The sequence below is a fragment of the Tursiops truncatus genome, chromosome 7 (assembly GCF_011762595.2).
Source record: "Tursiops truncatus isolate mTurTru1 chromosome 7, mTurTru1.mat.Y, whole genome shotgun sequence".
Classification (NCBI taxonomy): Eukaryota; Metazoa; Chordata; class Mammalia; order Artiodactyla; family Delphinidae; genus Tursiops; species Tursiops truncatus.
In genome coordinates this window covers 29,182,042-29,206,220 of record NC_047040.1, presented here as the reverse complement: position 1 = coordinate 29,206,220, position 24,179 = coordinate 29,182,042, and the positions used below count along the sequence as shown (strand labels likewise).

Sequence of the window (24,179 nt, the reverse complement as noted above, 5' to 3'; positions counted from 1 at the left end):
CATCCAGTCTTTTTCTTCTCACATTGTAGCAATAACACTGAGATAAAATGCAAATTTTATTATGTATCTCCTTCCAAAAACCTTCCATGTACTTTAGATAAAGTTTAAAACATTGAGGGCTTCCCTTGTGGTGCAGTGGTTAAGAATCCGCCTGCCAGTGCAGGAGACAAGGGTTCGAGCCCCAGTCCAGGAAGATCCCACATGCCGTGGAGCAACTAAGCCTGTGCACCACAACTACTGGGCCTGCGTGCCGCAACTACTGAAGCCCATGTGCCTAGAGCCCGTGCTCTGCAACAAGAGAAGACACCACAATGAGAGGCCCGTGCACTGCAATGAAGAGTAGTCCCCACTCGCTGCAACTAGAGAAAGCCTGCGCACAGCAACGAAGACCCAACGCCGCCCAAAATAAATATAAATAAAAATAAATACATCTAAAAAATATTGAACGTGGCTCACAAGAATATACATTATCTAACTCTGGCCTTAACATATGATAGTCTCTTCCTTGTACTCTATGCTCCAACCCTACTAAATCTTTTTCAATTTTCTGCTTATTGTATACTCTCAAAAATCACCAAACTAGCTTTCCTCATTGCAGCCCCACTCCCTGCTACCCGTGCCTAATTTACTTTCCTCCTCCCTACTTATTTCCTCTCCGATATGTAACACTTATCTTTCAGGACCCTGATTAAAAAATCACTTCTTCTGGGAAGTCTTTGCCTAAGAAAGGTCCCCTGCCACTGCCCCTGCTCCTATAGAACCCAGCCCTGCCACTGCCACAAATGCAACATTCTCAAAAATACTCTTCTGAATGAATAAAGGAGCAGAGGAAATAGGTTTTCAGGCAGATGGGAGATGACAATTGTGTTAAGGCATCAAAGAGGTCAAATAAGACAAGGACCGGACAGCTTCTATAAAGTCATTGGTGACTTCGGTGAGGGCTGCAGAAGTAGGAGGCAGAAGTAGAAAGGAGATTGAGTGGAAGGCGGACCTGGAGATAGAAGAGCAGTCTACCCTTTTGAGAAACTTGCTGAGAGGAAAGGAGGCAGGTACAATAGCCTGCTGCAGTAAGAGCCTCTGGTGGTTTTCTGGATGCCAGTCGACATTTCTAGTCCATCCCCTCCATTGCTGACAAGGTGGGTTTTCTAAAATGCAAGCTCATTAAGATACCCTCCTGCTTAAACATTTTAAATGACTCCTCATTGCTTTCAGCATACAGTTCAAACACTTTTGCTTGGTGTTCTTGAAGTGCAAGGATCTGGCTTCTGATCCCATTCTTGCCCCAGGTCCAGTCACTTCCTCCATATCCAGAGGCCATGACACTTCTAGCCTCTATGCCTTTTTCTGGAATGTCCTCCCTATTCCAAACCTTCACAAATCAGCTCTTGTAACACCCCCCAGAGCCCTGTGCACATACCTCTCATTGCATTAATCACACTGTATCAAAAGTACTTGTTTACATGCTTCTGTATCCCAGGAGACTGAAAGCTCCTCGAAGGCAGGGATGTGTCTTTCCCCTCACTGTATCCCCTGTGTCCAGCAGTGCTTTGTACAGTCACTGCCCAACATACATTTTTGAATGAAAGCATAATAAAGCCTTGGTGGTCCATATAGAGGCTGGAGTTGCTAGAACATAGGCCAGTTAAGAAGATCACTGGCAAGCGGTCACAGGAGGAGAGTAGCTGTCGGTGTTTTGAGCGATCTGCGGGCGGACGCGGGGATCACTCACCAGCGAGTACGAATTTGGCCATGGTGAAGTCAAGACCCGCGGGCTTGAACCGCTGCTCCACCGTTTCCAGGCAACCACGCCGCTCAGGACTTGGCGCAGGCGCACTCTGAAGCTGAGCGCGGACTCTGGCGCCCACCTGCAGAGGTTGCGTGTTGGGGTACACAGTTATACACTGTCATTAAAAGCTCTGTGGTCTCCCCCGTGCCTATTCCCTGCAGCTAAGAAAAACTAGTCAGTTTTTCGGTAGGCTTTCTTCACTCCAAGTAAACTATTTCCAACCTCCCGCGAACATAACACTTTTTGACCTATGAAGGATCCGTAAAATCTCGCGATACGCTCTGCTCGCGGGGAAGCTGTATGGCCGCGCCTCTGTATAACCAGGGGGCTCTGAACTAAGGTGAGTGGAGGACGAGCATAGGTGGAACAGGTGGCCGTACTACGCTTTAGAATTCTCGCCTTTCAGAGAAAGGTCTCAGGAGTTGCCCGGGAAGTAAGTTTAGGGAGGTGGGTTAATACTAAGAGGTCCAGCTCCGGAAGGACGGACCCCTGACACCGGTTCTGAGACCTGGTGAGACTGTCTGGTTGTTATCTCCAGACAAGCGCAGGCCACGTGCATCACTTTAGTTTGCTGCTGCTTCTGAGCCGTTCTACTTGTCCAAGTCCTTATTCTTAACAGTTCGTGTTTACCTGTAGTTAAATTCTTGTGTTAAAAAGTATACATCAAGGTTAAACCCTTGTTTTTCATTGACGACATCTTCAAGGCAGTGACATAAAGGCAGTTTTTCATTGACGACATCTTCAAGGCAGTAACATAAAATGCCTTACTGCAAAGAAAGCAGGAAAACTTTTACGTCAGAAACCCACTTCCTTTTTTATTTTTTTAATACCTTATTTGTACAACGATTACTTCCAAAGTAACCTTGCACCTTTAAGGCTGTGTATATACACATTGTGGTAGAAATGGAGAAAGCCCATATTGCTAACATGGTTTTACCTTTTTAACGGAAATCTTAATGTCTCCCTAGGTTCTCACTTTAGTCTCTGTTAAATGCATTTGATATTTTTAAGTAGAAGTTTTACTCTAATTTTTATTTCTCTTATAACCCCTTCCCCTACAGGAAAGCGACGACATGTGTTTTCTTTCATATTTAGAAGCGACGTGTGTGTGTGATCTTGACAACTTTAAAGCCATTTGAAAGTGTTTCAGTGGCTAGGAAAATGAATAACAGAGCAGGTTCCTTTTTATGGAACATCAGACAATTCAGTACTTTAGTTCCAACAGGCAGAACTGTGAGGCTGTATCCTTCGGGATTTTGCAGACCAAAAATTGTTTATTCAAGCTGGAACCCAAGAAAGCTCTTAAGTAACTTTGATAATAGAATGCAGTCATCTATTAGATATCTCTTTCAGGATGCCTTAATTTTTAAATCAGGAGGTGATGGCTTTCAAACAAAGGGCATAAGCACTGCAACAGTCCTTACAGTTGACAGACTACTTTGTCGTAGAAGGCTGTCCTTTAACTCAAAACACTTTGTCTCTGATAATGGATTGAAGAAAAACTTTCATCATGAGGCTTCCAATGAAGATGTTCTCACCAAGAGAACAAAACCAACCCCGATCAACTGTAGAAAACTGTCTCAGGAGTGTAATTCCCTGAGTGACGTGTTAGATATATTTTCAAAAGCACCTACATTTCCTAGTAGTAACTATTTCTCAGCCATGTGGACAATTGCCAAACGGATGTCTGATGACCAGAAGCGCTTTGAAAAACAATTGATGTTTAACCACCCTATGTTTAGCCAGCTGTGTGAACAAATTATGAGAGAAGCCAAGATCATGCACTACGACAACCTGCTGTTTAGTCTTCATGCTATGGTGAAGCTCGGGATCCCTCAGAATACGCTACTCATACAGACTTTGCTGAGGGTGGTCCAGGTAAAATCAAAAGGAGCCTTAAATATACTTTTACTTGGTTTAGCATATCTTGAAAGAATGATGGGACGTAGACATGTAGCCTCCTTGAAAGAAACTTATCTTTGGGATGGTAGTTTATATTTGTTTCTGCATAGATATTATATGATTTAGAGTCCTCAAGTTAGCCAGATCTTTTTGCTGTAGAAATTTATGAAAGCTTGCCCCATTTTTCTTCTCTGGAGTTGAGTAATAGTGAATAAGCTAAAATGGGGAGAGGTACAAAATATACAAGGAAAGGTTGGGTAGTTGAAAGAAGGAGAGAAGGGAAGGGAACTAGTATTTATTGACTACCTATACCTTTTTCTTGTGTTGTCTTATTTAATCTTCACAATAGCCCTGTAAGGTTGATGTTACCTCAGTTTAGCAGATGAGGAAAGAGATTTAGTGATGTTAACTTGGCTAAAGTCACACAGCTACTGGATTGATTTCTTCATACAGTAAACATTTATTGGGTGTCAACTATGTATCAGTTACTAGACTTGTCACTAGGGATGTAAAGATATAGAAGCCATGATCCCTGCCCTTATAACCTAGAGGGGACAACAGATATTTTGTAGGTAATTACAAAAATAACCAATGTTCATCTGATGAGTTATACATTTACTATGTTGTGGGCATGGTGCTGAGCATAGGGAATACAGTTACAATATAACGGCCACATAGAGCTTTCAGTGCAATGAAAGAAAAATATAGAGAGTGCATTACAAGGGCTTCAAACCTAGCAGGAGTACGCCTTCATGATGGGAAGAGGTGATGGGAGAGGAGGATACAGGATTACCGTTTGAAGCAGTGATAGGTACAAAGTTTGAAAAGAGGATTGTCTCATGTAATTCTCAGTGTAGTTTTTAAAAGTAGGTATTGTTACTTTCATCTTACCGATTAGGAAATTTAAGCTTAGAGCGGTTAAATAACTTGCCCACGGTCACATACCCGTTAGTGTCACTATCTGTAGGTACTTGATAAATATTTGCTGCGTGAATGAACAAACACCTCGATATAGTAGAGCTAAAATTCAAGCCCAGTAGGAGATGATGGCTAAGCTGAGTCCAAGAAATGGCCAGCACTTAGAAGATGGATAGCGAAGGGGATGGTGTTTCAAGCAGAGAAGACTGTATGTTCAAATCCTGGAGAATAGTTTGTGGAGCTGAAAGTAGTTCATTGTGGCTGGAGGTACAGAATACTGGGGTTGCGAGTTTGAGGGAATGGAGAGGAAACTGTGTCTGTGGTTGTCAAGGAGGTGGGGTTGGGTGTCATGGCAAGGCATGAGGTTGGGGAAAAAGGGGATGAATCGTGAAGAGCCTTTTCTGCCTGGCTAAGGAGTTCGGATTTATCCTGTAGGCAATGGGGATCCAGTGAAATATTTTAAGCAGAGGTCATCAACGTGCTCCAATTTGTATTTAGATTACGGTGGGAGTGGGAAATGGAATGGAGGAAGGAGCCAATTTTAGTTTCAAACAAAGGAGTCAGTGTCCTGTTCGATGTCACTGAAATGATGCCAGATTGGCTGAGGAAAAGATGAGTTCATTAAAGTAATCATTTACCTTTTAAGAGTGGACTCTTCAGACTTCTGAACTCAATGATCATAATTAAATAATTATTTTTGAAGACAGGAGTTTCCTGAGGATGATCTGATATATATCCTATCCTACTATAGAATTCAAGAATTGGGTTCATAGGTATATGAGAGTTTTTAACTTTAACTTTTTACATTACTATGATTTCCATGTTCTCGCCCAGGAACTAATTTGTGTGTCGTGTGTGAGTGTTTAAACCGCAGAATATCCGTGTTTTTTGGTAGACTGTGTTCCCTATATAGTTATTTAAAAGTGATTACAGTAAGTCGCTCTACCTGGTCAGTGATGCTCTAAATGAACTTTGGACAGGTATTCATATCAGCATAGTATCTGCATTGGTGAGGAATGGACAGTGGATATTTGGGGCCAGGTTAACTGTACGTATAATTGTATCTCACTAACATGTTGGAATGTTGCAAAGACATTTTAGCTAGGGATGAAATATGTCATCAGTGAAGTTTGCCCTTCAAACACATAGCCAGTGGTCTTTTCTTTCACAGTAGGTATTGATGGAATGCTATAAATTGTTAATGGAAACCCTCTCATGGGAATGAGACCTTTTTTCCTTCCAGCAGTATCTATTTCTTATCATTATCTGGTTCTGACTTGAGACTTTGTGACTAGTTAGCCATGTATTGTAATTTTAGCAAAAGAGCTTACATCTTTCAGATGTGATCACAAGTACTCTTGTGAGGTGTATAAGCTAGTTATGATTAAATTGTAGAGCACTAGGTAAGCTGTGTTGTTACTATTCGTTTTCTAAATTAGACCATTTCTAGAACCTAAATTAGTACCCTAATTCAGAGGATTTGAAAGAAGGATCCATGAAGCCTGGGCTCCTCTTGAGATCCAGGTAGTGGTGGTAACATGTGACAGCAGATGTGAATCAGAAGGTTCACAACTGAGGTTGCAGTTTGATACCCAGGAAAGGATATAGGGAAATTGTAAGCGCAGCTGTGTAAGATTCTTTAGGGGTAGGAAAATTGTCCTGTAGCTCTAATATTACTGCACTTGTCATCATGATGGCTTTGGGTCTCAAGAAGAGGTAAAAATAATGTTTGATAAAAGTTATTTCAGAAGGGGAGGAAGGTAATCAATATCAAATCATTTTCAGTGATAATGGAGAATGTAAAAAAATGGTTGATACATAAAAGAATGTATCAATTATTTGGAAAATTCACTTACATATGACATCTTGTTTTCCAAAGATGCTGTTTATTGTGGACAGACTCTGTGAGTTATTGGTTTGATACTTAATCCTTTAGTTGAAAGCATCAGTTCAGTGGTTTTGCTTGGGTGAGATAGTCCACTATGAGCTCATCACCTGTGGTATTTTTGTAATTATATTTCAATAGGAACGTATCAATGAGTGTGATGAGAAATGTCTTTCAGTTTTGTCAACTATCTTAGAGGCAATGGAGCCATGCAAGAATGTGGATGTTCTTCGAGCAGGATTGCGGTGAGAACTCTGTTACCCTTTCTTCAGGTGCCTTTCTCTGTTTCTCTTAAATCAAAAACGAAGATGAAAGTTGAGCTCCCTTTTTTGGAGTGAGGGCATGGAAGACTTTGTTAGTAGTTATGGTCTTTAATACCTTATTAAACTTAAAATAGTGACTCTGGATCAGGTAAAGCTGGAAATAATGCTTCTTTCAGGGTCCACCATAAAATAAAAGGCGTGGGTAACATTAAAATCTAAAATTATCTGAAAACATAGTACTGATGTGGGCTGGGGGATAACTGACATGTACTCAGTTCATAATGGTTAATTGGGTACTATGTGGAGGTCACATGACACTGGCCCCGCTTGAAAAGGAGGTTAAGTTTTACAACTTATAAAATTGATGCACCTAATCTAATGTCATAGGTTGATGAGAATAATTTTTAATTCCCTTTTTCATTGACTATGCATTAGGATGTCTTAATATAATCTCCTGAAATTTGTTCATGCATAAAGATAGCAAAATAATGTGAGAGAAAACAATACTAGGCTGGTCCTGGAGCTTTCACTATTTGCACTCTTGGGCAGGTAGATCATTTCTTTGGGCTTCATATTCCTTGCCTAGAAGTAGAAGCTGGACCAAATGACTTTTACGATTTCTCACCTGGCATTAAGATCCTAGGACTGTGGTATTTATTGTGTTTGATGACAGGATGCTAGTTGATCAGCAAGTTTGGAAAATAGAACGTGTCTTCACATTACAAGCTGTAATGAAATGTATTGGAAAAGATGCACCGATTGGTCTTAAAAGGAAATTGGAGGTAAATACCTTCTGAATTTTCTCTGTTGGGTAAAATTTGAAAAAAATATTTCTTGTGATTTGCTATCACCTCCTAAAGTCAGTTTATTAGGAGGACATTATGCTTTTGTATGTAACTTTGCTAAAGTGAAATAGAAATAGATTTATTTTTATCTGTATATATATTTACGTATATTTATCTATATACCTGTTTGTCCGAGTCCTCTTGCTCAAACTTTATCCTTTTTTATTTAAATATAGGAGTTTAATTTATTTTGCCACAAATGATAAATTAAATTTAAGTTTACTTTTCTTTAGATGAAAGCCTTGAAAGAATTAGACCAGTTTTCTGTTTTGAATAGCCAGCGCATGTTTGCAGTACTGGCCGCCATGAATCACCGCTCCATTATCCTTTTGAATGAGTGCAGTAAGATAGTCACAAGTAAGGGGAATTTTTCTTATATGATTTGTAGCATCCGATCTGTTCTGGACTATATTTGTTTTGTTTGTTTTAACAACTTTGCTGTTATATGAAAAATATCTGATGATATCGTTAGATCTAAATTTTATTTTTGCCTATAGTGTTTTTTTTTTTTTTTAACAAAATATAGTGCTATTTTTTCTAAAGAAACAAAAGTACTGTGTATATAGTATCTTGGATCTTACAGTCAAAACCATCTGGTGATTCTTGTTTCTCTAACTCATTCTTAAAGGTAATATCCACGGGTGTCCCTTTAAAATATTGATCAGCATATTGCAGTCTTGCAGAGACCTCCAGTACTTCAATATAGATCTTTTTAAGGGAATAGCAGATTATGTGGCTACAACTTTTGACATCTGGAAGTTGAAAAAAGTAAGTATGTTAACAGTTTAGAGTAAGCCTCAGAAACTTTCAAGAAACGTATTAATTTGTTTAGCATTCGAAGTAATTTCTCTATCATTTTAAAGTGGTTTAGATTCCAAAATATTCCAATGCTAAATCGGCTTGAAAAATTAGCTCCTTATAAATTTTGTCTGGGGGTTACCTATTAATATATTATTCAATGTCTGGACCATCTTTCTCTCCAAAACAAAAATTATATTGTCCAAAGTTTGTTTTTCTATTTGTTCTTCAAAAGGTTGTATGGTACTTTGGTTGGATACTAAGGATTATTTCTGTCTTTCTACTTTTCCTTTATTAGATTTAGAATAATGGAGATAGCTGATGTGAGAGGCTTACGCTTTTTGAAGAATAAACTGTCATTACTTAATGATCATGTGTGTTTTCTATTTATGGAAAGTTTGCTTGTTTCTTCCAGAGTAAGAGCCTTTTAATTCAGGGCATGTGTTAATTAAACATCTAAATGAAGCAGGTGGTAAAAACTTCTTTTTGTAGTTAAGTAGTGGTAACCATGTTAGGTCACTGGTTTAGTTCACTTTGGAGGGTGAGGTTGACTTTAGTATGGAAATTGTTTTGGAAAGAGAAGTACTTATTGTGAGAAAGACTAAGAGGGAAATGAGAGGTGAACTGGAACATTTAATCATTGTATTTCAGCTCTATTCTCAGTTATAGAAATTAGTACTGAACATAGAAATTTTTGAGTTATCTCTTAGAATCTAGGAAGTGTCTAGGTTTGGAAGGGAGAGCAGTTCAAAATTGGCTTGGTCATTTTGAAAAACTTCAGAAGAGGTATATTTAAAGGTAATTTTCAGAGCTGTTATATGAAAAGCGTATAGGAAAATATTTATTTTAAATGAGATGGAAATATGGAAACCGTTCTGTGCTCTGGTTCTCAGCTTATAAAAAGAGGTTGATTGTTAACTCGATACTCTGATTCAAGAATAACTGGAACAGATTTTGTAAGGAAAAGATAATTGTTCCTTTTAAGGGAATATTTGGTCAGTCAGGACAATTCTATTGCGGTTTAAATATTTTGAGATCTAAAAGATTGCTAATAGCATACTGTAACTCTTAAGAAGTTTTCCCTCAATTCTTTCTTTTTTTAGGTTCTTTTTCTCCTCATCTTATTTGAAAACGTTGGCTTTCGACCTGTTAGTTTGATGGACTTGTTTATGAAGAAAGCAGCAGATGAACCTGGCTTCCTAAACGTGAAAAGCCTTGTCTCTATTCTTCATGTGTATTCTTCTCTCAATCACTTCCACAAATGCTGGACTCACGAGTATGTACTTGTTCTTTTTTTACTTTTTTATTGCCACATATCGTATTTATAGAAAAGATTACGAAGCTTAATGAATTCTTACATGCGAACCCATCCATGGCCTTCATCCATGTCCAGAAATAAAACATAATATTCCTTATTTATGAAGTTAAACAGAATTTTATTTTATCTTTGCTAAAGATATGTGCTTTGCTTTTGCCAGTTTCTTTGTTCTTTGCAATATATTTGGTAATTCAGCATAAGAGTTTTCATTTCAAACTCTCCCCCAGCTTATTCCCTCAGCTCCTGAGTTTATAGTTTAGTTTTGACCCTAACTCTTCATTTGGTCCCAGACTACTGCTTTCTATTCTTTTCATTTTAACCACAACTGTGCATTTCTGCTATTAAACACAGCAATTCCTCAAACATGCTGTGCTCTTTCATCTTCTTTCCACCCAGAACATCTTTCCTTCCTCTCTAGGTCAGTTCTAAGTTTCATTAAAAACCAGAAACGCATATAACATGTTATTTGTCATTTGTTAGAAGGGTGATTAAAAGCGCAGACCCTGGAGACACCTTGCTTAGGTTTGAATCTTAGCTCTGCGATTCATTAGCTACTTAACTTTGGCAAGTTACTTATCTGTGCCTCAGTTTCTTCATCTGTTAAAATGGGGATGAGAAATAAAGAGTTATTTCTAATCGTATTGGGTTGTTATGAGGATTAAATGAGTTAATCTATGTCAGGTTCTTAAGGCAATGCCAGACACAGTAATTGTTAGATTAAAAAAAAAAACTAGAGTGTCAGTCACAGAGGCCTTGGAGGAATAAACTAGGGCAGTTCTGAGGGTCTCAGTGGCAAGGTTCACTGGTCATCTTTTTGCCATCGAGTAGCTTGACTCCAACAGCTTTTTGTCCCTGTGGTTTTCCCTCAAGATTCAGATTTCCAAAAGAGAAAATCTGATCGAACGAGTTTGGGTCACATGCCCATTTCTTTGGGGCAGGTAATCAAAGAAGTGCTGGGCCAAGAAAAGCAGCTGCCCACTGTGCTCTCCATTGTTGTGAGACTCAGTTCATACTGCATGTCATGTGCCTTCCTGTAATTGTCTCCATCAGAACCCCTGTGCTTGTCATGTCTTATATAGCTTTGTCATGTGCCTTCCCTTAATTGTCTCCATCACAGCCCCTGTGCTTGTCATGTCTTATATAACTCTTTGGTGGAGCCTTGACACATAGCTGCAATTATTTGTCAATAAGCCTGTCTCTGCTCCATAATTGAAAAGCGCTCTAGAGCTTTTTAAACCACTTTATCGAGGTATGAATAACAACATGTAAAATGCTGTGCATATTCAATGTATACAACTTGGTGAGTTTTTAGCTCATTATTCTTGATTCTTCCTTTTCCATTAACATTCTCCTCCTCCTCATCTAAGTTTATTTGTTCCTTTAGTCAGAAAACTTGTACCAAGCACTCAGGTACTTAAGACAAAAATGAATGAGACATAATCCTTTCTGCAGTTAAATACAGCATGAACATTGAAGTGATAGAGTTTTATACAGTGTATATAGGAATAGAGGAGGGATGTACCAGGATGCTAGCCTGGCGAAGTGGAGGCTCAGGGTGGGTGCCAAGCATCCTGCCTGGAGGAGTTGGTACCTGAGCAGATCTTGAAAGATGGAGAGAGAGCAGTTAACGATGGAAAGACCATTCTGAGTAGAAGGGGCTCCGTATTCAGGTCAGGAAGGAAAGCAACAGCAGAGTACATGCGGGGAACGACACAGATTTTGGTGTCGCTGAAGCATGAGGTAACAGCATAAGAAGTGGGATGCGAGGAGACTGGGGAGGTGATTACCGCTGGGCTCCAGATCGGTCCTCTGCAGCCCCGCTGTTTCTTGCTGCATACTCCAAACTCCATCAGTTCTCCCTTTAGTAAGTGTTGCCTCACTGTTGTCTCTAGGACCTGTTAGCAGTCCTGCTTAGCCTGTCACAGCCTTCCTCACTCGGCCATCTGCTCCTCACGGGACCTCCCAGTTGATCTCACATTTCCCTTTATGGCTCATTGGTACTAAGGGCTTACTTCAGGGCATACTTGCCCTGCTGTGGGCCTCTCTGCCTGTGCCCCAGCCTCGCTAGTTATTACAGCATGAATGGCATGTACTTTCAGGGGTTAGTTTCAAGTGGTCTTCCCTTTTGCCATCTTTTCCACTTAACTGAAATTCTCCTTATCCCCAAAGCTACCCTATCTACTTTCTTTCCTGTACACTATCACAGTACTCTGCAAGTATCAATACTTCCTTTTTCTTATATAATGATATATAGCTTATGCCCTAAGAGTCAAATTGACCTGGGTTCAAAGTGTATCTGTGCCGTTTATCAGCAGTGCCACCCTGCACACGTGACCTTACCTAATTTTGATCTTGCCTCTCTGCCTCTGTGCTTAGCTGCTTTGTTATACTGCGTAACATTAGCTTGGGTGGTAGGATTAGGCTAGCAGTTCTTTTAACTCAGAGTATTAATAACTAGAGAATTGTAATTGATTATAAAACTGCAGTGGAGTTCCAGGTCTTAAAGACTTACTCATGATAAAAAATCTAGCACAATGGTTAAAAGCCTCTGGACCCTGACAACTTGGATTCCAGGGCTGTCTCTGCTACTTCCTGGCTGTGTGTTCTTGGACAAGTTAGTTGACCCTGCTTAGCCTGTTTACGCATCTTTATTATGAAGAAAATAATGATACCTATCCCACAGAGTTTGAATAGGAATTAAATGAGTTAAAGCTTGTAAACATTTGCCCTGTGTAAGACATGTAGTAGTAGCTAACATTTATTGAGTGTATGTATTTATTATGAGATAGTCACCGACCTGAAAGATGTGTGAAGACTTATTGCAAGCCTGATTGTTTTATCCCCTTAAAGCTGTCAGTTCTGTGACACCTCACTAGCTCTACCATGACCTTGTCTACTCTTCATATTTGAAAGCTGACTCTCCTTTCTGCCCCTGTAGGTTCCTAGAAGTTATGGCTAGTGCTCTGACTGGTAGTCTTCACCACATCACTTCTGAAAACCTGTTGAATGCTGTGTGTTCGTTTTGCTTGATGAACCATTTTCCCCTGGCCCCTATTAATCAGCTTCTTCAAAAGGACATCATCCATGATCTGCTGACGTCAGGTAGGATATCAGTGCACGGTGGTGACTAAAATAAAGCAGTACTGCCAGGCTACCAGGTGATTCAGATTGGGGTCTCAGTTGCCGCAGTGTTAGTTAAAACGTGTGGAGCGGGTGCTCCTGATGAAAGGACCAATGATGGTGAAGTCAAAGGGCCATGCTTCAAACCAGCAAACCGGTGGAGGCTCCTTTAGGGACAGATCCTGCCCATAGACGGCAAGAATGAGAAACACAGCGTCATTGTTCTTTTTATTTACACTTCATGCACCTGTGCAAAGGCTAAATGTTCAGGTTGTTCTTTATGCCTTGATCAGAGGTGTTTGTACTTCTAATCCATATGTGTCACGTTTGAAGCCAAGTTAAGTCAACTTTTGCAGCTATAAACACTTTGTCACTCATGGCCTGTAATGAGGGCACAGCCGTTAGATCAAGAAACCAAGTAGTTACCAAAGTAGTGAATTTACTTACTCTTGGAACCAAATTAATTGTTGTCTTTCAGTCTTTACTATTAAATAAGGAGAAGCAATATCAGGCTAGATGTGTAAAATTTGATGATTATCTGGGAATAGAGTATTTTAAATCCTTTTAAAAACAACAGTATGAAATTCCAAAGTTGAAGTGTGGAAAAGGAACACCATGTGCTGATTTTTCAAGCAGTCTAACATGGAGGAAGCAGCCGTGAACCCAGGAGACCTGGAATCTAGTCCCAACTTTGCCTCTAATCAGGAGGCATTTTAACATTCCTGAGCATTTTCCCATCTGTTCAGTGAAGAGTTGAGGCTAAAGGACCTTGAAAGATATTTTAAAGATTAAAACATTATCAGGGCGCTGACCTACACACTGTGGGACCTAGGGAGACACAGAGAGATTCCTCCTGATAAGAAGCAAATACTCAGAGTTATAGGTGCATTAATACAATTTCTTAAATGTAGCATTCATATTTTTCTTAACTATAATTTTCTTTCTCTCTCTCTCTTTTTTTTTTAAGGTGATGTGGAGAGGAATGTTCACAAGCTTCATGTTTTGGCTGCCTGTCTAAAACTTGATGATGTTCCTTGTCACAAGGACACACACTTAGTGCTGCCACAGCTGTCCTCCATGCCATCACATCCACATGCAAAGGTTGCCGAGGTGCTGAGTAGCCTTCTGGGAGAAGGATGCTTCTCAAAAAGTGTATGGTTGCCACATAATTATTATATCGGTATGGGACTTCATATGATTTTCCTCTGTTTTACTTCTTTCCTGACAAAAGATAAGGAGTTTACTGCAGCAGTCTAGTGTGGTGCAGCATTGGCTCTGGAGCTGGACTGCTGGGTGTGGATTTTCACTCTGCTACTTACTAGTGCTGTGTGTTAGGCACTCACCAGCCTCTTTCCTCATCTGTAAAATGGCAATAATAATATTACCCACCTCACAGGGTTCCTGTGACCAACAAATGAGGTTATACATATAAAATCCAGACTAGTATTTGGCACATGGTAAATAAGCTCAGTATAGCTTACCGGCTGCCATTATAATTATTGGTAGTGGTAGTATACCTTTTCAAACAAAAAATCACTCGGAGCGATGTTTGAAAAATTAGTATCAATTTTTTTCTTTCAGATTTTGAAATCAGAATGGATGCTAACAGGAGCCAAGTGCTTCCATTTTCTGACGTGGATGTGGTAACTTCTGCTACAAATATTCAAAGGTTGTTTACACATACGCATTTGCTGAGCTTTCTAAATTTAACTCTTAATTCTCGAAGACTTCATATTAAATAGCAGTAACAATACAAAGACCTTATATTTGTATAGATCTTGTAATGCACCAAGGGACAACCATTAATCTACCCCTTAGGTATAAATGTGGGACCCTGTGGTTGAAGACAGTGGATTGGAGTTGTCCATTTAATGAAACAGGCAACTTTTTAAAATCAGGTTTTAAAGCTAAACAGTTCAATAAAACAGTGCTAATATAATTGAAACCATCAGTGCAGTGTAAATTTTTGACAAGATAATGCAGTAGTGATCATAAAGAATGAAGGCTTCTACTAAAATCAAATACCCAAAAAATATTTTTCTCTACCGCCAAACCTTTCTAAAGGTAGAGAAACTTTAGCTTTTTAATTAAGCTGTATTGTATATGGATCAAACCATACTGAAGTTAATTAGAAGTAGTTTCCTTGACTCACACAGTACAGAGAGTGTTTCTGGGAGAAATTGATGCTACTCCCTGAGAGAATATTCTGCCTTGTAGGCATCTGGATCAGGTCATACTGCACACACCCTGTGTTCAGTCATTCTTTGTGGAAAGGCTCTGTTAGGGCCTGTAGGGCACACAAAGATGAGTCAGACGTGGATCCTGACCCCAAGCGACGTATATCCCCTACTGCTTTGTAGCACATGCACGTAAATATGGTAGAGAGAGGTACAGAAAAAGTCTGTAGGGATTCAAACTCTTATCTACTCATCCCTCTCCACTCATACACAGCTCTGTAACTTTTGCACCTTTCTAAATCCACCTAGCTTGTTCCTTGGCCATCTTTTTCAGCCACTATCTTCCTTCTACTTATTACCCATCTTCCCTCAAAAAGACGCTTTCTCTCTGACCCAGTTGAAACATCATTTTTCTTTTTCAGGTGTTCATCTGTTCTGGCATGATAATATAATGTAGTAGCTCTCAGCCTAAAGTACCGAGAAAAAATGAGGAATCAGTGTTCCTTTAAAGATACGAAATTTCTCTTACTTTATCTCAGATAACAGCCAGAGTATGACAGAAGACAGTAAGGATACAAATGTCTTTGTCTCCCCCAATGAACTTAATCTTTCCAAAAGGCCATGAACAATGAAAGACAAATTACACCTTCCACATTTTTGTTACACGTATACATTTTATCTTTTCAACGGTCTTGCCTATCTCTTAGTGTTTTCTTTTTTGTATTTGGTCTCCCCATTCTGGCTTTTAAATGTGTCTGTCTCTGGGAGACAATATTTACAAGCAGAGCATCTTCCATTTGGTATTATCTACATCAGTGCTTCTAGCAGCATAAATAATTATGTTTAGATCAGAGATTAGCTCTGCACAGGAAAGCCCTAAAATGGGTGCTTTCATATCTGAAAATTTTCCTCATCGAGAATGTAGCCATTCTTAAAGATGGTTAAGGGATACTGTTTGTATAAAGCATTTTTATAAGCTTGTGGTTCCTAAAATAGTCTTCATGTACTGGAATATCTGCATAGTCTAGGTAATGAGGAAGTGAAGGACTAACACAGGAGGGAATGGTGAGGAATGTGGTAAGTGGAGAGCTCAGCTTTGAAATCTCCAAAGAACAAGGATGCAGCAAGATTGTACATGGTCATCTCGTTAGTAACTAGTCTCACGTTTTGTGTTTTTGTTTTCAGAGTAGCTGTACTCTGTGTTCCTAGATCTACGTACTGTTTGGATTCAACCCACCCCAGAGGATTCCTTGCTATGAAAATGCGGCATTTGAAAGTAATGGGTTTTCATGTGATCTTGGTAAGAAAAAAATGCAAATGAAATAGTCTTCAGTTACTGATGTTCATTCTACTGGGAATGTTGTGGTTGAAGTTGGTTACTAGGACTAGATGAATTGTCAGCAGTATCGGAATAAGTGTTTTAGTTATTGTTTTCTTTGAAAAAGAACCTTTCTGGTATGTGAGTTGGCTCCTACTCAGCTGATACTGTTATTTACCTGGGGTTTTATAAGTGCTGCATTTAGTCAACTTTAATCATTTTTGTCAAGTGAAAAATGTAAATAATATGTGTACTTCTTTAATTTAAGACACATGAAACCATATTCAGTTTCTAGGTTATCTTGAACAGGAGAAGAAAAGATGTTAATTAAAGCTTTGTTTTCATGGGCCATTGTGAGGCTGTTAAGGATGTTTGTCACTAGAAAGTGCTGGATGACTATAAGGATGCTTCTTCCTCTTCCCTCCTTCTGCTTTCTTTGATTCTGAGCACAACTTTTCTTGAACAGCCTCTCTAGATGTCTCTGTATGGAGCAAGAACCATACGAATAAATGTATATTTATGTTAATGTTAGGACCTATCTAAATGCCACTCATTTGGTCCTGCATATAATGTGAAATGTAAATATTTGAATCTTCGTTATGGTACTTTAGTATCCAAAACTGGATCATGCCCGGATTACCAAGGTTAAGATGGCCCATTTCTCTTAATGGGCTAATCTGTAACACTTTTTTTTTTCATGTTGGCTATTATTTATATTCTAAGGAAGATTATCCCAAGAAAGGATCTTTTGCGCCCTTTAGAGGACTTTTAAAGTTTTTTTATAATTTTCACTGTGAGAGCTTTCTTCGACCCTAGCACATAGTCTTACTAAACTTCTAAAATGTGCATAATTATAAGTGGTTGGCTGATGTTATTTTAATATCCTTGGATCTCGAAACTAGCTTTTATTTTATACATCGTCATCTTCTTGCAAACTGATTATTTTCCTCTTTCTTTGGTAAGGTCAATAATTGGGAGATGGAAAAACTAGAGATGAAGGATGCAGTCACATTTTTGAAGAGTAAAATCTATTCACAGGAAGCACTTTCTACTGCTGATATAAATTTGCAAAGCACATGTTAAAGTAAAAAGCAACCTTTTAATGTTATTAGACATAAATTTATAAAAATAACTTTAATAAAGACTACAATTCAGTTGTCGATGGAACTTACCTGACTGCTCACCATAATAAAAAGTGTTATTTCAGTTCACTGCTAAAATTAAAGTTGAGAATGAAAGAAATATTCTCACTGGCACTTTAGAAAATGCTGAGAAAATTCCAGAAGGGTCATTTTTGCAGTCATACCTGTTCCTTCCAGTGCCCAGATACTTCATAAATTCACGAGCTATAGGTTTTACTGTTTCTCATTAGCTTTGATGCATTCAAAACTGGTTTCTTAGTTGTGATGGGTTGCAGGTAAGTTGCTGTGGGCAGTCCTCAGGTTTGGAATCTAAGCTGTTTTAGGACTCAGGTATGGACCACATTCAAGCACTGGCCACAAAGCAATTGGGCTAGGGTCTCAAATTGTAGAATGTATAAGAATTAACGAGGTAGCGTGTTAAAAATGGGTGAGGATCAGGTATCTGCAGTTGTAACAAGCATTCTAGGTGGAAGTGGTTTGTGGACCTTACTAAGAGAAACGCAGATGAGATAGTACAGAGATGGCAAGGAGTCCTAATTTCTTAAGATTGATAGGTTGTGGGTTGCTAACACCACAGTCCTTGCCATTGGTGAGGTCATTCCTTTCTCCCTCTTCCCCTTTCCCCTCCCACCATTTCACAAAGTCTTTTCAAGTAAATATATAGCTGAGCTGTTTTGTGAGCCAGACCCGAGGGCTGTTTTTCAGTTACGTTTGTTCATCCTTTTGTGGAAGTACTTGTTCAAGTTTGTCACACGCCTGTCTACCTAGTATTTGACTCACTGGGGATACAGCAAGTTCCGCTTGTGAAACCTGAGTGCCACATAAGTTGGTATTGTCTTAGCCCCGTGTGAAAGACCGAGCGCTTGTGCCGCCCCTCCACCCCATCCCCGCAAGTCCTGTGTTGGAACCTAACCCCTAGTGTGATGGTATTTAGAGGCAGAGCTTTGGGAGATGATTAGGTCATGAGGGTGGAGGCCTCATACATTGGATTAGTGCTCTTGTACAAGAGGCCTCAGAGAGCTCCCCTGTCACTTCTCCATGTGAGGACAGTGAGAAGATGACCATCTCCGAACCAGGAAGGGGGGCCCTCACCAGACACAGAATCTGCCAGAGCCTTGACCTTGGACTTCCGAGCCTCTCCCACAGTTAATTTGTGAGAAGTAAATTTCTGTTCTTTATAAGCTACCCAGTCAATGGTATTCTGTTAAGATCATCCTGGATGGACTAAGGTACCCCAAATACGCAGACGTGCAATTACTGGACGTCTTACTCTGTGCCAGGCACTGCTAAGTATTGGGATGTATTCTCTCTTTTCATTATCTTAACTCTTTGAGGTGTAGCTGCTATTAATCTCTTGGGACCCTTATTTCCTTTTATCTAATAAGAGGATAAACTATCAAAGCTACATAAATAGGATAGGGCTAGAGTTTGAACCTGAGCTGACATGGACTTACAAACAAAGTAGTCGAGAAACCCCAGGTTGGCAATAAAAGGTCTCTAGCAGTATGACTGCATCTGTCACAGGTTTTATCAACTTATGTTGCCTACATTAAGAGAAGGTTAGAGCTGGAAGGAAATGTATCAGTCATTTAATCCACCTCCCTCATTTTATGGATGAGGAAGTAAAAGTTCAAAGAATTGGAATTTTCTGGAGCCTCAGCCACATCATTGATTTCCACGTTATTTCCACGTTTCATCTCCTACTGCTCTTCAGCTTGTACCTCAGGAAATCTGGACTTTTGTTCCAGGTTAGACGTCATCTAGTTTTGCATACTTGACCAAATGATTTAACCTTGTAATGCTTCAGAACAAGAGTTGAAAATATTCTATTAAGGAAACTAAAATTTTCATTCTTTACATGGTAAGTGCATATCTCTTTCTTCTGGTGGCTAATTATGACTCATTTTCAAAGGATTGGACAAATTTGTGAATACTTGTAACTACCTTTTGGAGGAACTAGTTTTCTTGAATTTGTACCAATTGGCATGACAGATAAAGAAGCATTCCTCTTTTACCAGTATTACTAGTATTAGCATTCTTCATTGCTGTGTTGTCTAAAAAAATCTTGTGAGACTCAGGTATAGAGTGAAGGAAAACAGTTTAAAAATATGTCTTCTCGGGCTTCCCTGGTGGCGCAGTGGTTGAGAATCCGCCTGCCAATGCAGGGGACACGGGTTCGAGCCCTGGTCTGGGAAGATGCCACATGCCGCGGAGCAGCTAGGCCCGTGTGCCACAACTACTGAGCCTGCGCGTCAGGAGCTTGTGCTCCGCAACAAGAGAGGCCGCGACAGTGAGGGGCCCGCGCACCGCGATGAAGAGTGGCCCCTGCTTGCCGCAACTAGAGAAAGCCCTTGCACAGAAACGAAGACCCAATACAGCCAAAAATAATTAATTAATTAATTAATTAAAAAAAACAAAAAAAAACCAAAAAGAATTCATTGCTCTGTATCCTCATCAACACTTGGTAATGCTAGACCTAAATTTAAAAAAAAAAAATATATATATATATATATATATATATATATATATATATATATATATATATATATATGTCTTCTCAGGATTGTTAATATAAAGATTTACTCTCCTCTCCAGGAGAATATGTAAATATTCTCCTTTTCTGGTATTTATTCAGTTGATTCAAGACAAACAAAAACTACTCAACCCCAGGTTGATTTCATGGACCCATTTCTAACACAATTAGGGTCAATAAATAAACAAAAAGTGGGAGTTTATAAATCCAAATTCTGACTATTCCTGATTAAATCACAAAATATGTTATACCTCAGTACCAAACTCTTCATGTTAAAGAGGATAAAACTAACCTACTTTACTGTGTTAATCAACTAAAATAGTGAATATGACAGGTATAAGGTTGATATGTTTATGTATATGGCTTGCTTCTGATGTAGTTTTATGCTAATAAGTCAGCCACCTTGTGGAAGAAATAGGTGTTGTAAAAGATTTTTGATTTTTTTTATCTTTAATTCTGTGTCCTGACTGAGCTTTTTTGGTTTGTGTTTTGAGCAGTGTTAAGATTGGCTTTTGTTTTTGTTTTTTTGATTCTTGAACTTATTTAAAATGTCTATTTATGTTATAATTACATCACATACACAAATGTAAACATCTAGCCAAGAGAAAAAAAACAGGTGATTTATTTATGACATATCTAAATAAAGAGCTCCTGTAAGTTGACAAACACACATTACAAAAGAAAAACGAGTGAAGAGCTGATCAACATGAAAAAATTTCAGTCTACTAGTAATCAAAGACACACATTCAAACAAGTGAGAGATTTTGCCTTTTAAATTAGCATCATGGGTTTTTTTCTTTAAGAATTACAGTGCTGACAAAGGAAATGAGGCAGGCGCTTGCATATGCTGCTGGTGGGATGTAAATTAATACAACCTTTCTGGAACACATTTTGTGGCTTTTTTCCCCATATTAAAAGAAATAGGTTTATTGAGGTATAATTGACAAACAACAGACTCCATATATTAAAAGCATACAGTTTGATAAGCTTTAACAGATTATATATATAATATATATAAATATAAATATATATATATATATAAAAAATATCCATGAAAACATCACCACAATCAAGATAATGAACATCCGCCACCCCTAAAAGTTTCCTCCCTTTTTGCCTTTCCCTTTGTTCCCTAGAAACCACTGATGGGCTCTCTGTCACTGTGGAATGCCCTTCAGCTATATGCATGCAGAGTCTTGAGAATATTGATATCTATTGACATTGACCAGGAGTTAGATTTTTAATTATCTTTGCGCCTGTATGCACCCTTAGTATACACTTGATACATATTTGTATTATTCCCACAATATGTGTAAGGATACTTATCACTCCATTGATTTGATATTTCACCGTGTATGAGCCAAACACTGGAAGCTATTTAAGCATTCATCGTTAATGGAATATATATCTTCTAAGCACTTGCTACTCAGAATGTGGTCCACAGACTAGCAGTATCAGCATCATCTGGGAGGTTGTTAGGAATGCAGACTCTTGGAGCCCATCTCAGACCCACTGAACCAGAATCTGTATTTTAACAATATCCCAGCTGATTTGTATACTCATGAAAATTTGAGAAGTGCTATTCTAAGACATTTTAATATTTGTAAAATATTATCTGGACGTGCCATAAGTTACTTAATGATGAGGGGAAAACTTTACAATTCTATTAAATGGAGAAACAAACACTGACTCTATATACGAGGATTCAAATTTTGTTTTAAATAATGGCAAGAGGTGCATAAAAGGAAGAAAAGGGATAAAAATGTAGAAAGTGGTATTTCTGAATAGTATTGATGGAACTGTAATTTTATTTTTCTTCATACTTTATTTTTCATACTTCAAGAATGAATATGCATTATACTTAAAATCAGAAAGCAAATCATTAGCTGATCTCAATCCATTTCTATTGTTTGATTTCCCAAACAGCATTTTAGAAATTAATGATAACCACTAAGAGTTTAATATATGCCCAGAACTATGGGGGAGATAAAGAAATTAACACAGAGATCCTCTCAAGTTGTTTATAAGACACCATTATTGTATGTTGAAAGATAATCTGATGTATGACAAAGCAGAAGATAAGAGGAAGTCAGAGGGGAAAGGGGTCACTGCGTTGGGTTTTCAGAGCTGTACAGAGCTGAACAGAGGAGGGTGAACAAGATTTGGCAACATACAAAGGGAGACCATATATGATCTGAAAATTGTTTCTCCCAGGTTTTTTGAGGTGGAATGATATTGATGGAGGTACATGTGTTAAATTTTGATATCTGAATTTTAAAAGGGAAAACAGCCAGGAGAATTATCCTTTGCTGAGAATGTTAGTGTTGCAAGTAAATAACTTTCTTACATTTACTGGGAAATCTTGTGTATGTGACACTGCGGCATATATTGCAAATTGGCTCATTCTACTCCATTCCAAGCCTTATCTTTTTTATGTCATGGTGCACAAAGAAAATGACAGCTTTCATAGCACTAAGTGCGAGTGTATTTTGGTGTTTATTTGGAGCTTAGTAGAAAAAATATATTTTCTTTATATGATGTAATAAGAACTAAAATCAGTAAAATTCTAAGTATTAAGGAAGATTTTAAATATTGACTTTGTGTTAAATTCCCAAACACATTAATTTTTCCAAATTCCTTAATGAGAAGCTTGATCTTGCTTTCTAGACATAACCATTAAATACCAAGTTGTATGCTTGAAATGGCTATATGCAATTCTTGATCAAAATATTTTATCAAATTCTTTGTTGTCATTGGCAGGAAGCTTTACATAAGTAACCGATGGAACAATTTTAAACTATTTTTAAAACCATTCAAAAATTAAAAATTATGTTTAGAGCCCAACAGCTTTCTTGTTCTGTCATTGACAAATGTGATGTTGATATTTTTTTGTGATAATACAAGTGGATCTCAAATGCAATTGAATTTTTTCATATCAAGTATTTACAAATAACAGTGAAGTCCTAATTTATAGAGTGTGTGTGTGTGTGTGTGTGTGTGTGTGTGTGTGTGTTGATAGAGCAGTCACCCTGCAACTAGCAAATAGACATAAGTAAACATAAGACAGAGATTTGGGGCATCTACCTGGAGCTGTACTTACGAGGAGCTGGCCTTTCCCAAACCCTGACTGCACCTTACCATGAAATGACCCAGCAGCTAGCGTGTTTCTTGTCCATGATGGTCAGTGGCTCACTCAGCAGCAGGCTTCTTAGAAGCTGTCTGGGTGACTGGATGCATTCTCGGCCTCACACAGCATCACAGCAGAGCAGCGAGGGCCTGACGCCTCCCATATTATTTATCCGTAGGAGCTGAGTGAACCATCAGACCCCACGCTTTTCAGGCTACCTTCTAGGGAGCATTAGGTGAGGAGGTTACTGGCCAAGAGGCCATTGGCTGCCCAGCCCTTTGTGGCTCCCCAGAAGGCTGAGGAAATAGATACCTCCTGTTAAAAGACACACTTGTAACCCATTTGTGGCACATGTGTGTGCTAGGCTCACTGGTGGGCCCAGAAAACTAAAATCTATACATTTCCCAAATCCCCTTACAGCTTGAATTCCAGATGTGACCTAACTTCCCCCAAACAGATGTGCCTGCTTGAGATTAAGAAAGCCAGATGAGATGGAGGTCGTATTTCTGCTATTTCTGCCAACAGTCAGGGACGTTGGATTTTTCTGGGATAGCAATAGCAGAGGTCCCAGGGTTTGGTGCAGCAGGATATGGGGCTTCTATTTTGCCGGGGGCAGTGTCGCTACGGTAATACGGAGCTAGAGCTAGCAACGAGGCAGCATGGTCCTGATTACCTAGCTTCTGGGCTGTGAGCAGAGATAGCAGCTCCTCTGGACGGCCAGTTCTGTGGTGGTGTTCTCAGAGGGATTCCTGGAAGTCGCGTTAAAGGCTGCTGCTTCAGCCCTTCCAGTCGTCTTGTACGCAGAAGGGGCCTTCTGTGAATGCCCAGAAGTTGACAACTAAGCACACTGTGTTTGAACTAGAGAGGTTTCTGTTATCAGCAATAAACACTGATAAAGATAGCGTAATATATTACAGTATATACATATATATATACACTTTTTATATATACATACCCATATATACTACAGTATACTACAGTATATATGTGTGTGTGTATAGGATGTGTATATATGTATTATATGTACACACACATAATAGGATACCT

General features: G+C 38.9%; 2 protein-coding genes across 5 annotated transcripts in view; one reads left to right on the top strand and one right to left on the bottom strand.

Annotated features, from left to right (window-relative positions):
- The window catches only part of MDH1B (malate dehydrogenase 1B), a 30,527-nt gene extending 28,516 nt beyond the window's left edge, over positions 1-2,011 (bottom strand). For both annotated transcript variants that reach the window (XM_073807352.1, XM_019939057.3), the window contains exon 1: positions 1,730-2,011. In XM_073807352.1, coding sequence (XP_073663453.1) covers positions 1,730-1,751 — 22 coding nt within the window. In that variant the 5' untranslated portion in view covers positions 1,752-2,011. The remainder of the gene's footprint in view (positions 1-1,729) is intronic.
- FASTKD2 (FAST kinase domains 2) lies at positions 1,979-17,490 on the top strand. 3 transcript variants are annotated; one of them, XM_004323728.4, is made up of 12 exons: positions 1,984-2,126; positions 2,848-3,664; positions 6,633-6,736; positions 7,428-7,536; positions 7,833-7,956; positions 8,228-8,367; positions 9,501-9,673; positions 12,654-12,817; positions 13,803-14,015; positions 14,417-14,504; positions 16,198-16,312; positions 17,294-17,490. In XM_004323728.4, the coding sequence occupies exons 2-12, from the start codon at positions 2,948-2,950 to the stop codon at positions 17,411-17,413; spliced, it is 2,067 nt and encodes a 688-aa protein (XP_004323776.2). In that variant the 5' UTR covers positions 1,984-2,126; positions 2,848-2,947; the 3' UTR covers positions 17,414-17,490. The 3 variants fall into 3 exon arrangements, with proteins under 3 accessions (XP_073663452.1, XP_019794615.1, XP_004323776.2); XM_073807351.1 differs by lacking the exon at positions 17,294-17,490 and having other exon boundaries at positions 1,979-2,126; positions 13,803-13,987; positions 16,198-16,314; XM_019939056.3 differs by lacking the exons at positions 14,417-14,504; positions 17,294-17,490 and having other exon boundaries at positions 1,981-2,126.
- The last annotated feature ends 6,689 nt before the right edge of the window (positions 17,491-24,179 follow it).

Excerpts from the sequence above, each read along its gene's own strand:
- FASTKD2 (XM_004323728.4), top strand. The coding sequence starts at position 2,948 with ATGAATAACAGAGCAGGTTCCTTTTTATGGAACATCAGACAATTCAGT. Across the intron at positions 3,665-6,632 it reads CTTTGCTGAGGGTGGTCCAG|GAACGTATCAATGAGTGTGA; the intron begins GTAAAATCAAAA and ends ATATTTCAATAG. Across the intron at positions 14,016-14,416 it reads GCCACATAATTATTATATCG|ATTTTGAAATCAGAATGGAT; the intron begins GTATGGGACTTC and ends TTTTTCTTTCAG.